This window comes from Aythya fuligula, chromosome 17, assembly GCF_009819795.1.
Source record: "Aythya fuligula isolate bAytFul2 chromosome 17, bAytFul2.pri, whole genome shotgun sequence".
NCBI classification, from domain to species: Eukaryota; Metazoa; Chordata; class Aves; order Anseriformes; family Anatidae; genus Aythya; species Aythya fuligula.
Window position 1 is genome coordinate 469,241 of NC_045575.1, and position 14,762 is coordinate 484,002.

Genomic DNA, 14,762 nt, shown 5'->3' on the forward strand with positions numbered 1-14,762 from the left:
GGGATGTTCCTGTTTTCTCTTTCACCATTTGTGCTGTGCCTCTGCAAGTCCACAGCTCAGCAGTGGGTGAAATAGATGCTGCTTCCTCTACGTGTACTTGTACAGGAGCATTCTGTGTTCATGTCACTTCATGCTATTTGCATACTGTACTTGCTTTAAACTTACTTTCCCTCCATCGGTTCTCTGTTAACTTAGTTAATGTAAAGTTGTGCTGCTTGGCTGAGCCTTGGGGAAAGCTTTACTGAGTCTGTACATTTTTCTTCTGGAGGCTGGGTGATCAAGGAAAAAGCTGGCACCCTCCCTTCTAGTGTCTGTGCTTCTGTAATAAATGTTGTAAAAGAAAGTGCTGTTCAGCTAATATATTACTCCTAAATGTCAGGATATCTGGTTGTCACTGTGATGTTAGATTCTAGATTAGCCCCTGTGAGAGGTGTTAAAAAAATTCAGGGATCCTGTGTACAAATCTTCACTTAAATTGAACGATTCAACATCTTACTGCCCAACTTGATAGGCAGTTGTAAAGGTGTCATCTAGAAAGCTGTTTTTGTTTCCATCTTAGTGCTGAGTGTTTGTAGGCATGGCCAAGGTAAGACCAAGATTTATCCAAGTCTAAATCCATATTATGAGCAGTTTTAACAAATAGCTGGAGTTGCATATGGGGCACAAATGAACTGCAGTTTCTCATTTGCTGCTCCTATAAAGACTCCCCCTCACAGTGAGATATGCAGAAACTTGTAGCTTTAGGTTTGAAGATGAGACTGTCCATATTGTGTTGTACTGGCCCATTTTGTTGATTTACTATCTTTTGAAACTTTAAAGTTAACTTTTAGTTGAAGCAGTGAAATTCTGTCTATCCATGACTTTGTTCCTTGAACAGCTGTTTGCTCCTGATTTGTTTCTATTCTGAGAATGTCATGAAGACTCTCCACAGTGAGGAACAATTGGAAGAAAAAGATGAGCTCATGTTTTTCTTATCCTAATAGTGACACTTATAGGCTTCCCTAAGAAAGCCACGTTTCTTTGTGTTGTGTTTTTTAAGGTGAATTTCCCCCACTGCCATTTCTCCTTCACATGGCTGTGTATTTCTTTTATCTGATGATTTTTTGTTTTATTTTTCTTCCAGATAGATTTACTTAAAAAAAAAAAAAATGCTATTCAAACAAACCTTCGTCCTCCATCAGGTTTATGACCTCCAGCTGAATCAACATATCTTTCTGCTGCTTTATGGAATATTTCTGAATACACTAAATCCATTATTTGGCAACAACATTTCCATCTCTTTCTGCAGCCAAACTGAAATGTTGGGTATACCAGAATTTGAATTTTTTCTGTTGTAGAAAACTTTTGAATCTTGTTGAACAAACTCAAGCTTTCTGACAAATCTGCTTTTTTTTTTTTTTTTTTTTTTGAGTTACTTTTCTTAGACTATTTAGAAATTGTCCACAAATTACTAGGAATTTGTAAATTACAATTTGAAAACTATTGTTTTTGGAGTGGTACATCTGTGCCTTCTGTGTTCATTGGCACAGGGTGGGCTGGGTGGCTTCCATCTCTGATGTGTGTCTCTGCAGGTTCTTAGGGTGAGACTCAGGCTTTGTTCTTAGGTCTCTGGTCCTGTTTTATTCTTACTCAGTGGTGAAAGTGCTTGAACTCCTTTTGATTTTAGGGAAGTTGTTTCCTGAGGTTTCCTCTTATAAGCCACTACTTCCAAAACCAACAAGCTGCAGCTGGAAGTGTCCTAAAGAGGAATGAGATGTATTTCAAGGTAACGCTATAAATAAATGGGATGAAATAGATAAAGATCCTGGGTGCTGTTTCTTCTTGCTTACTATAAGCCTTCGGTAAACTACAGTTGTATTTTCACAAATATCCTTGAGCTCGTGTGGTTTAACCCAGAGCGTTAATGTACATTATCACCATTTCTTCGTGTGCAAGAGCCTCAGATGTGTGAGGCCCCTGGGAGTGATTGACTTTGCCTGTGGCAGTTTTGTATTATGGTCTCTCGTAATTGTGAATTATAGATATGGCAGAGGCAGTTCCAGGAGCTGCAGGCAAAACTGGGGAGAAGATGGGGGGAACTGAAGGATGAACCTCTTGTAGCAGCTGGAGGACTCTAGATGCCCCTACCCTGGCAGCCAAGCTGGATGCAGATCTGACTTTGGGATATGAAAGTATTGCTTCTGTTGATTTGTTTGGGAACAAAATGGCTACATATGTAAAAGGCTTCATCCAACTGTATCTAAGCCTTCTCCTCACAAGAGATTGATAATATTTCAGAGACAAATTCCTTTTTTTTTTTTTTTCCCCTCACTAGACTAACAAGTACTCATTTAATTTGCATCCTGAGACTAAGCGACCACAAACAAAGTTCTTTGAAGGGAATCTTCCTCTTTCATTTTGTTTTCACTTCATTTAAGGAAAATAGAGATTTCCATGTATAATTTGCAGGGCTTAAATATCCTACTTAGTGTTGTCATTTCTATTTCTTTCTCCCAGCAATTATGTAGAAGCTCTTGCACAAATCTGATGAGAGAAAGCTGGAATTTACATGTTTCTTCCTCTGTTTCACTCTGTGCATAATCACTATCTATTCATTGCCTTTACAAACTCCATTAATACACCCACTTTCCTTGCCTGTGTGAGTGGGCATTTTAATGCTATTTTTGGAAGCCTGTTCTGTCTATTGAAACTCTCATTGGGCTGAAGGTAATATTAGTACTTTTGACCTGTATGTCCTCAAGAAGAAATGAGCTTCAGCAAAACTTACGAAAACGATACCACTGATTATTGAATGAGCTGACTGTTGAAGTAAATATTGTTCTTTCAGTAACCATCCCCTGGCTAAGGTTCAAGTTAGATGGTGCAGCCAGCAGAGTGAAGCTCAGACCAAACTCGGAGGCATTTTTTGTTATTTAACGTGCATTAATAAGTTCTGTCATAATGGGGGGAAAACAACTCACAGGTCTATAAAACCTGGTTACGGGCCGCAGGTTGGGTCACCACCTGATGACAGTTCAGAGCTTTTCTGTGACTGACAGTGAGCTCCCAGGTGCTTTGATTGGTGGTGGACAGTTGAGCTGTGCCTCCTGGAGAGGGCAGGTCTGGGAGGTAATCCAGTGCATGGAAATTGCAGACATTAGTCACCATTAATCGGCTTAGTTCCTTGTTAAATATCAAGGTGGCAATTTAATGCAGAACATGTAAGTAGAGTTTATTTCAATTTTGGTCTGTCCTGAAGTAATACTAAACAATGTCCAGGAATTGGGTTTAGTTAATTGAGTGTGTATTTAACAATTCTGGTTGACTTTTGTGCAGACAGAAATTTCTCACTCAAGGTTTTATGCAAAACCTTTTATTTGCTCATGCATTCTGGCTGTCAAGAGATGGATTTCACATGGTCTGGAGTTGTGCATAAAGCTGTCATGTGATAATTTGCGTGCATGTGAAATAAATTTGAAAATACTGAATATAAAAACCAGTTTTTCCTTACTCGTCATGGGTGTGTGGGTTGTTACCGTTGGTGAAAATAGGCTCAAAGCATTTAGTTAGTGCAAGTGAGTGACGTACGCCAACAGTAGAGAAAACATGGAATCAGTCAGCCAATATTCACTCCTACTGAGGAGTTCTCCTTTTCACATTGCCTACTGAATACAGAGGTAGAGGCATGGCTGAAAAAGCTGCTGTCCTTTGAAGTGAAGATTGGAGAAGTTGTTTGTAACCTGTTGTCCTAATACTAGGTTCAAATGTAAATTTAATGGATGGAGATCAGAGGGGGGATTTAAGCCATTAAAAACTTTCTGAGATGAACAAAAGTGGTTTGATGACCTTTTCTGACACCTGCCACTGAGAAGTGTGTAAATATTTCTGTTTCTTAGCTGAACCTGTCCGATCCTTGCACCGGGCGTGGAGCCATGTCCCTCAGAGTCACTGGGCAATAGGGAAGACTGAACTTTATGTGAAAGATAGCTTGCCCAAAGTGGTTGAGAATGCTCTGGTACCTGTGAAGTATTCACCCAGATTAGCTTTAGGGCTCATAAATGTCTGTCATTTGACTGGCTGTCTTTCTTGACTGGCAAGTATTTTATGGGTTTAGAGAAGAGAATCTCCTTTCTTACAAACGCATTGTTTGCCAAGTATTTTATGCATAACTCCTCAAAATGAGTCATGAAGAAAGTCTCTACAGCCATTGTGAATTGGGGGGGAAGGACAGGGTGGCTTTCTGTTTTGTTATCAGTTGAGGCCCAAGAAAATAATTCAGAGCTCCCAATGGATTCACTGGCCTCTAAATGGTCAAATGTACAAGTCAGGCGAGTTCTATCAACTGCGATGGGACATTGTAATTTCTAGGGTTCCACTTGTTTACTCTAGGAGCTACCCAAAACCAATTTGACTGTTCATGGCAGTTGGTTTGGTTTGCTTTTTTTATCTAGCTTTCCTCACTTGGGCAGGGACGTAGCTTCTCATACCACGCAGAGCTGAGGAGAGCGTGGATCAGTGGCAGCACTGGGGGAGATCAACCAGTTGTTCAGAAGCTGTATGGTTGGATTAGTTTAGGCCACAGGTGAAAGTTTGGCTGTCACAGCTCAGCTTTCACTTGCTGTTACATGTCAGCTGTGATTTGTCTGCTCTGGGGAAGGCAGGACTAAGCTAGCAGAAGCAATACTGCGGCACCATAGCTCATGATGGGATATGGTTTGCAAGAATGGTCTTTTATTATGTGAGAGCTAAAATCCCCTGCATCATCCTCTTCAAAATGGGGGCTGTCCGAGCTTTCCAGTGTGGTTTGCAAATTTGCAGTAAAGCTAGCATGAGCATTATAGCGTTAAACTGAAAAGAGGAACTGGTGGTAGCCAAAAGAGAGGAAGGATATGAGTTAAAAACAGTCCTTTGCACCATTCTGCCTTATTCTCATTTGTGGCCATCTAATAGGGATCAGGAGCTGGTACTATCCCAAGGTATACAATGATTTTTCTTCAGGACTTCTAGCTTCCCCACTCTCACACAAGTCTTATGTTTCTTTTCAGAGAGCCACATAGTTGGAAAAAACTATTTCATTAATAGCTTGCAGAGAAGTAGGTGTAGATGGTTCATACTTTTCTGTAAAACCATTTTCCTAAATGGTGAATTCTGTGTTTCTCCCTTCCTACTCTTCTCCCAGCTTGGTAGAGAGCACAGTTTTTTTTTTTTTTTTTTTTTTTTTTTTTTGTTTGTTTGTTTGTTTTGTTTTGTTTTGCTTTTTAACTGCAATGTATTTTTCCTCATCCTGACATCACTTTCTCTCCCAAGCGCCAAATGATAAGATGAGGGGAAACGGCCTCAAGCTGCGCCAGGTGAGGTGTAGGTTGGATATTAGGAGACATTTTTTACTGAAAGGGTTGTGCAGCATTGGAGCAGGCTGGCCAGTGAAGTGGTTGAGTCATCATCCCTAGAGGTCTTCAAGAAATGTGTAGATGTAGAACTTAGTAGCATGACTTAGTGGTGGACTTGTCAGTAGTAGGTTAAAGGTTGGACTAACTGTTTTTAGAGGCCTTTTCCAACCCTAATGATTCTATAATTTGTGCTATATCTTCAAGGTTATGCAATGTGTAAGATGACTGCCACCTTTTCCACTGATTGGGTTAATATTTTTTTCTACTTACTGGTGTTTTTACCAGTTTGTTAGCCACATGCCAGTGTCGGAAGAATCTGTGTTTGTCTTTAAGTGATATCCATCCCTAGCTTTGTGCTAGGGCTTTAAGGGAGCAAACTGCAGTCTGACTGTAACCCTACGGCCATCAGTAAGAGAAGTGACAACAAACCCCTTAATGCAGCCATGGGTTTGGGGTACCTCCCCGTTGTGGTATGCTCATCCTTCCGTTGCTCCTGTTGAAAATACGAGTGTGAAGTGAGGCTAAGGTAGAAAAAAGAACAATATGTATTCGCAGCAAGCACTCTGACTCTTGTTATCTGAATTCTGGGCAAGCAGTGAGCACTGATACAGCTCCATGCCAGCTCTGAGACCACTTAAAGCAAAATAAACATCTTTGCAGCATGGTCTGATACATGCTCCCTTTAGAGTTGCAGGCACCTCCAATTAATCATGCTGCCTGTGCAAGAAGAGGCTTTGAGGATCAGAGGACGTTGCCAGACTTGATGGTCTGATGGAGGGGTGGGCACTGCCTCAACATTAAGGCTAAATGGGCTGTGTTCTCAGCCAAGCGAGCAGTCGCAGACACTCCTTGCCTTTCCTTCCCTTTCTTCCCAGGCAAGAGATATCTTGTCTGTATAGAGCAAAATCACAAGCTTTAATGAGCAAAGCTCTTGGTTCTGGTTAGCAGGATGTATTAGTGGTGCGGGGCAATGCTCAGTGTTGTGTGTTTTTGACTAAAGAGCCTTCCTTCCTTTGTGAGGAAAAGGCTTTTATAGTGCAGCACAGCTGGCTAGATCTCTGCCATAAATCTATGGGCTGACCAAGCTGAATGACTTCTTGAAATGTTAATGAATGAGATATGACCAGTATGCTGGAGTTGGGCTATCTATGCGTAGCATTCATGATGAGCAAAGGGGAATCTCCTGCTCCCTGTTTGGAGTGTGCTTGTCATTATGTGTCATAGGCCTCAGCTGTGCATCTCAACAACCATGCATGCTTTTGACTTTTCCTCTAATTCTGGTGATATTGAGGAGGGTGGCATCTTTAAGCATTCTATGGGCTTTAAGGATTGCACAAATCATGCAAAATAAATGGAGGAAAAAAATCAGCATACAAAAAAGGTTTCAGTAACAGCGCATAGCCGATGACAGCCTCTGCCCCAAGAGATATAAAGTTAGAAGAGATAGATCCAATCCAAAGCAGGGGTGCAGGATGCCAGAAGTGAGGGGAGCTGAGCAGTGCAATTTTTGTGGAGACGTGTTTGTGTTAATAAACAAATACAGAATGTGTGCTTACGTATGCTCTGGGCTCGAGAAAATACCTTTGTGCAAGGTTTTGTCATTATTACACTGGTAGGGGAGGAAATGGTTCATTTGTTTATAAACAAAAATGAAGTAGCTTTGTTTAAAAATAAAATTTTATAAGTAAATTAATCTGTGGAGACTTGGTCCACTGTGCAGAGAAACATGAAATGTTTTCAGACCTTATTTTTCTTGAAAACTGAAAAAGATGATTCTGTAGTGTGTACAAATGCAGAGCTATGTGCCTGAACCAATATGTCAAACTGTCATGTGGGAGATTTGGTGAAAAACATCTTGTCCTAGGGGAATAATTTTAAACACTATATGTAGGTTTGCTGCCTCATAAGAGATCATTACTCAAATCTATTCCCTCTTATGGTAGCTTGGCCTCTGCTTAACGGGCTCAGAGTGAACAGAAGCCCATTACTGCATCCTTTAAGAGTGGTTATCGGGTGGTAGAGGGGGAACTGATCTCTGATCAGGGAATATAGTGTTTTTGGCCAAATCATCTGATTTAGCCTTAACAAGATCAGTAGCAATCCAGGAGCTTTACGCCTGGCTGGTCATTGAGGGCGGGCTGCGGCGGCCAGGCCCACGCTGTGCAGCGCGGATGGGACTCAGGGGCAGCGCCGAGCCGCGGCTGAGGCTTTGTCAGAGCCTGTGAGGAAGTGTAAGGGACAAGCCCTAAGGCAAGCGGCCGTTCCAGGGATCCTCACCTCCTGTTTGTCACTCTAATCTCTCAGTAACGCTGAAATGTAGAGTGGAACCCCTTCCAAACCAGACCGTTACCAGACTGTAATTGTGCACTCTCGCTCCCTGCTTGTCTCTGTCTCGTTTCTTTTGTTGTTACTGGCTTTGGCAAAAATTAGAGAAATTGCATGAGCTGCACCTGAAGAGTAGCACAAACTCCTGTTGCCTCTGTGTAGCATCTGCAGTAGTGCTGGCGGTACACTGTACCTTCCTCAATTGATCTTATCTCTTATGAGAGGATGCACGTAATGCATTCTAGCGCTGCAGGTGAACTCTTTTTTTAATGGGATTATTTTACCTAAAAGTCAGGGCACATCTGAGTTTGTGTAGTGTTTTTTTGGGTTGTCACAGTTAAGAGAATGTATTTAATTTTCAAAAAAGCGCATTAAGATGCTACATGATGGAAGAGGCTTTATGAACAGCTAAGGAAAAAGGCAGTGAGAAGAAAGCTGGAAGGAATGGAAGTAGATACATGTAGTGTCTTCAGGAATGAGGAAAGTGTCAGGGTCTAATCTCACTAAAGAGAAATGTGTTATTCCTGGGCAAATGTGAAAAACCTGTCTGTGGCGTTCGCACTGAATTTTCTGCTCAAGAAGTCCTTGTCTTCTCCCTGTATCTTCACTGTAGACTAGCAATGCCTGTGACAGCAGCAAGGCTCCTTGTCTGCACTGGGGCTCTGTTGTGTGGCAGTAACCGTGCCTTCATTAATACTGTGTAAACAAACAGCAACCTTTTATTTTCTGAATTCATGCATGCCTTTGCAAAATAGAGCAGAACGAAAGAGCAGCTTCCTAAACGTGTAAGGTCATAGCAAAAGGAGCAAAAGGATAGAGGGACATGGGAGTAAGGCTGGGTGAGAGTCTTTTTACTTTTGCTGTGTTTTTCTGGTTTTGTTTTTTTGGGGGTCTTAGAGATTGAAATGTGTTCGTATGGGTAAAGCCTGTTCAAAAGCTTAATGTATAGCTTTTGCCCAAAAGCAAACTTTAATATTAAAAATCAAAGCTTTTTAAGTCACTTGGGAGTGTGAAAGCATCTGTGCATATATGTGCTGCTGTAAAGAAGAGAAACGTGTTTTGTTTTTGTTGTCCTAGCTGGATGTAAATGTAATTCTTACATTTGATTTTATGTGTTGCTGTAACTGATGAATGCTACAAAACTATTCAGAGAATACTCTGAGATATTTACCTAGAACCTACAGTTTGTAGTGTAACAAATAAATTTGCTAGAATATTGGAAGAACACAAGGGTGTAAGGGGTGTGAAAATGACCAGAGTTAATTCACTTCGGTGTTCAAATGAATGTCTGTAAATATTTTTTTTGACATAATCACCCAAATCTTCCAGATGTTGTGGCTGGCTCTTGGAAATGCCTGTGCACAAGCTGAGCTAATAATATTAATCAAACCTCATGCTAACTTCCAGGGCATTCAGTGATTATTGCAGGAATTTTCTCTGCTGTGAGCAATTTTGCACAGTTGGCTGGGATACATAGTTGTGTGTGTGTGTTTTTTCTAGTTTTTATCTTCTGAAATACAGAGTATGGGCTGTTGCTACGTACAGGATAATGGGTAGGATGGAGTGTTATGATCATGATAAAAGGAAGGAATAGTTTCCAGTGCTAGGGATTTAAGCTCAATACTTGCAGCAACTGGCTTTTAGGTCACTTTTAGGTCGCTTTCAGACTGACCGTAGCTTTTCTCGCTTGCTCTGTGTGACAATAAGCGACCACCCGAGGGAAGGGCAAATGGCAGCATCAGAGAAACGTCGCTGTAGCTGAGGGCAGCTTGCTTGGCTTTGCTGTGCAGATGGGTGTCACCCTTGGACTGAAGGACGTGCCCACCACCAGAGCATGTAGAGGAATGCTCTAGAAGAGAATGACTATAGACAGAGGATTCCAAATAGGCAAGAAATGGGGAAAAAATAATTAATTCATGAAGGTGAGTGGTGAAGGTGAAGGTGAAGAATTCATGTGGTGCTTGAGCCATTTCCAGACTCTTTTTGATCTTCGGACACTAGTGCTTTTGGTTTCATGTCTTCCATATGAACATATTGTACGATGTTTTAACTCTGATCTGTACTTCAACATTTGACAGCAAAATTAACTGTTTTCAAGTGGCACACACAGTCCTGCAAACTGGGTAGTTTTATAGCATCTGTCCTGCCTTATGTCATGTCACATCCTTCAGTTTCGAAGAAGTCTCCACCTAGACTGTCTCTAGGTCTTCAGTATGGAGAGGGTTCTTACTACAAGGGTATTGCTCATACAAATAACACTTCCAACTTTCTTGTGGTAGTTGCTAAAAGAGGCAGTTGTGCAAATTATGTTTAAACGTAATTTGTACAAAAAATCCTTGCTTTCAATTAGGTGTACTTCATGACTGACAGTGATTTATCTGAAACTTGGCAACTGCGAGGCAATGAAGTGATGACACCATCTTGCATTATCTGACTAATTTTAACCTGCTGAGTCCCATCAGTCTCTACTCACAATACCCCTCAGGACTGTGTGCACCACATAAAGCGGGTGCTGTGACATTGTTGGTTTGAATAGGGCGGAGAAACAGCAAGGAAGGCTGGTGAAACAGATCTGCTGGGAGAATATTACTGTTGTTACTGCTTGTCCAAAACAAGCATCAAGTGATATCTTGTGCTTAAGAACATGATTCTCATCAGGTGGATCAGAGCAACTTTCATTTTTTAATACAAAAGGTTTCTTCAGAAAAACAATGTAGTTTTGCCAAGTCAGAAATATGTTTGAAAAAATTAATTTGCACTGGGTATTTTCCACTAGACTGGCTTTGAGAAAGCTAATGCCACTTTAAGACTAACTGCAAGCCCTCATTCTCTTCCTTTTTGTTTTGGATTTCAATGCATCATTTTTTGCACTCTTAATGAAAGGCCAAGACAACCTGAGCCCTTACATAATGGTATTGAGTTAGCACTGGTTGTCACTGTCCACATGATACCTAACTTCACAAGTTAGGGTCCTGCTCACCTCATATGTGGATGTTCCTCAAAGGATGGTGAATCCTGTTCGTCACTGTGGGATGCATTTTGCATTGATTCCTTTATCATTAGTTTGCTTATGGATTTTATCCACAGCAAGTATTTTAAACATAATTTACAAGTAAATAGAAGTATCTTTTTTATTTTTTAGATACTTCTGGTGTAAGAACTTCCTCACTTAATTATTGGCTGAGGACCTGGTGCTCTCTGTGTGTCACTGGTGTCTGAGTGATGGATGCAGACATTGCTGCTCATACCAGCAAAGCACGGTGGAGCTCCAGACCTGTCTCAGCAGAGTGCCTGGACATGCGCAGCCTGGCGCTGGTCTTGGTCTGGGAATGTGCTTTCTCTGCTGCTTCTGTCGGTGTCCCTGTGTTCCCAGCTGAAAGGCTGGTCTCTTGAAATCCTACAGTAAGTGCTTCGTGCTAAACACCACAGATATCCTCAGGCCTCTTGCAACAGCAGTTCACAAGTAGCACTCTTTCCTCTTTTTCTGCAGCAGAGGAAGAAAGCTGCTGTCACAAAGACTAATCTCAAGGCACTGGCTTTTCCTGTACTGAAACCAGCATGTCCTGTACATTCAGGGAGACCTAAGAATAAAAAAATAATGGGTACTGTACATTGCAATGGACCTGAACAAATACGAATGAGAAAAACATTTCTCTTTCTCAGTTCTTTGCAATATTTACTTAGGGTTATTGTTTGTTTATGTGTTTGTTGTTTTTATTTTCTCTGGTTTCCCCGAAGTGCCATGATAATCACAGCTTGGGATTTGCTCATCTCTATTTATGCATTAATACGTTAATCACGTATCGGTGGATTAGCCCATGTTGCGTTGTTCCCTGCTCTCCACTGTGCCTGCAGGATGCTGCAAGTGCACCAGCTCCACAGCACAGACGTGTCAGTGGTGTGTGAAGGGCCGAGGTTGAAGTACTCCCCCGGGGAGGTAGGAATGCTTGTTATTCTTCAGAGAGGCAGCAACAGACTGTACATCGAAGGGAGGAAGTCTGGATTGTGAGGAGGCTGTGAGTAGCAGGAAAGAAGAGTAAAAGTTATGAGCCTTTAGGCAAAGAAAGGATGTGCTATGCTAAGGCAGTCATTGAAATTGTGCAATGGTTATTACATGGAGAACTGCTTGTGCTTCGTCTCTGCTAGTTGGTATTGTATATTTATCAAAACTGAGTAAAAAATCCAAAGCAAATTAGAAGACACTGTAATCCATTTTGGGGTTTAGAAAACATCTATGTCCTGCTGATTTTCATTACAGCAGTAAGTGAGTAAATCTACAGAAATTGAAACCAAGATGACACTGTGCTAGGCTGAGGTGTGTAACATAGCTCTACAATTCATTTCTCAGTATGGTGTTATGATACTGTTTTCAATAAGAACATCTCTGATATCCTATAATCAAGTATTTAGAGCATTTTCTATTTTAAAGCAGGGACTTCTAGACTGGTTTAAGGTTATTTTTTAAGGATAAATGTAATATCACTATAACTGAGTAACAGAGATGTTTGGTTCCTGTTTGATATCTGGTGTAGTGCATATCTAAGTGAAACAAACACGAGTGGCCCCATGAGGTGCAGTAAAGCTAGACTGCTTAGGTCTGTGGAACACTGGAAGGACAACATGAAATAAAATCTTACCAAGGTTAAATTCACAGCTATTTTTTGGTATATGTGGCATGTTCCAGCATCAGCCTCACCCATGCAAGATGCTCTGAGTCTATCAGAAAAAAAATGCAGTAGCCTGCCCTTGCTCTTGCTGCTGTTAGCTCTTTGTGCTCTGGGTGAATATGAATGAAACGGTGAAAGAGAGGAAATGCAGACTGCCTGTCAAGATGTAGCTTCTTGCCTTGACTCAAGCTGTTACTCTATTTACTTGCAGTTTTTGATCCCACTAAAAGTCCTCCTTGCAGGGGCTGGAGAGGGCTGTCTACACTGGCTGGGGCTTCCTCCCTGTCCGCAGAAGTGGCGCTCCTGGGGGATGCGTTATCTTTGAGAGGATTTTCTTTTGTTATCAGGCTGGCTTGTCCTGGAGGGAGGGGAGCAGCAAGCAGCCTCTTCTGTGCCACTGGCTGGCCAGCAGGAGCCACAGCAGTTACGAGCCGCTGCTTTTCCACCTCAGAAAGCCTTTAAGAAGGACCCTGTAGAAGGGTCATTAAGGAAATATGAGAATTTACAAGATGAGGCCTGAATTTGGTGTTTTTTGTTTTGTGATTTGACTAAGAGCAATGGAGGAAATCTAAAGAATTGATTGATTTCAGGGAGGTGATGAAGGAAAGATATCCGTGGCCACAGTGGGCATGGGAGGGGGGAAGGCACATGGAAGCAACTTTGAAGATGACAAAAACGTTTTTACCACAGAGATTACTGAACGTGTTAAGAAGGAAAGCAAGGAAAATTAATGGGTAACAGCCAGAGCAAGTTGTGAGTACGTGGTTATATACTTTGTAAGCAGCATTTTAGCTACTTTTCATATTAATTGTAAAGCACAGAGGAAAAAGGCCTGGAACATTGTTAGGGGTGTTTTAGTTAATCTTTTCGTTTTCTGTGGTTAACAGAAACTAACAGGGGCTGAAAAATCATACAAAAATCTCAAAACATATAAATTATCAGAGAAATGTTGTAGCAGTATTGCATTAAAACAGGTAAGTAGGGAAGCATGTACCCCTATGAGATGACGAGGAGAATGACAGAGGATACAGGGAGGTTCGGGGCTGGTTTTCTGCTTAGAGAGGCTTCGGTGTTGCTCTCAGCCAACAGACGGTGCACAGGGGTAAGGACTCCCTGTAATGCTGTAGTCCAGAACATGCATAGCTAATTGCGTGTAAATCCACAACGTTCAGCCGTGTTGACGGCTTGACTTAAAGCCAGCACATGCAGAGTTGAACAGCTCGGGTGAGGAGAGATGGGTGGGATGCAGCAGCGCGGGCGAGGACGGGGCACAGGCGCTGGGTGAAGCGGGCACGGGTCCCCCTGCCGGGGCTGTCCCTGCCCAAACTCGCGGCCGCCGGCGCCCCGCATGCTGCTGGCGCAGGTGCACTGCACGGTTCTCATAACACTCTCTCTGTGAACCCTTTCCAGCCCACGACCTTCCCCCGAGCAAGACCTCGGCGGCGGCGCAGACTGGCAGCCACTTGCAGTGCCTCTCGGTCCACTGCACGGACGACGTGGGCGAGGCGAAGGGCCGGACTGCGGTGCCGACGTGGAGGTCCCTGCACTCGGACATCTCCAACAGATTTGGGACTTTTGTGGCTGCCCTGACTTGAACAAAAGAAATTATTTTTTTTTCCTCTTTTTAATTTCAAAGGGCCGCTACTGCTAGGTGGACTATTTTTCTAGGTTGGTACCTGCTTAGTGGCGTATGGACTGGAAAGGGTTAATTTAAAGTAAACCTCAACCTTTTTTTTAATCTTCTGCCACAGTATGTTACCAGTGTTAACCCTTCTGCAGTTAGCACACTTTTGCTTAAGATTTTCCTGCTAGACCACGTTTTCCCATTATTCTGTAATCTTGGCATACATTTATAGATGAGGCCTTTTCCTTTTTCATCTCAGCGTATGTCCAAGTCACGTATGTCATAATAAGACAAAGATACTACTTCTCCTCCTTCTTTTCTTCTTTTTTTTTTTTGTTTTGTTTTGTTTTGTTTTGTTTTGTTTTGCTTTGTTCAGTGCTTATTACAATGGTAATCCTGAAGAACAGCAGTTCAGGAATAAATGCCAGTTAAAGTGAAATTGTCATCATTATGTTATATATTGACACCCAGCTTTTGCCAGTCACGTACAAACCAAACAATTAATGCTCTCTTGAACATTCAGGCAGTGATCCTACCCTTTCCTGAGAAAATTGTTTTGTTATTAATAATGTTCAGCCTGCACCTCCCTCCCTCATTTGCTCTCCATCTCTCTTTTCGAGGTGAGGACAGGGCTTTGTTTGTTTACTGTTGTGAAGCCCAGATACAGAGCTCTGTCATGAACGGGCTGGTTCAGACACAGCCTGGAAAGGCATACAGATGTGTCTCTAAATAAGTCTAACAGGAAGTTTGCCTCGTAGTGAATTGTCCTTATATTCT

General features: G+C 42.0%; 1 protein-coding gene across 1 annotated transcript in view; it reads left to right on the top strand.

The window, feature by feature from the left end:
* The window catches only part of MN1 (MN1 proto-oncogene, transcriptional regulator), a 36,671-nt gene extending 22,378 nt beyond the window's left edge, over nt 1–14,293 (top strand). The window contains exon 2 of the mRNA XM_032199194.1: nt 13,772–14,293. Coding sequence (XP_032055085.1) covers nt 13,772–13,956 — 185 coding nt within the window. The 3' untranslated portion in view covers nt 13,957–14,293. The remainder of the gene's footprint in view (nt 1–13,771) is intronic.
* The last annotated feature ends 469 nt before the right edge of the window (nt 14,294–14,762 follow it).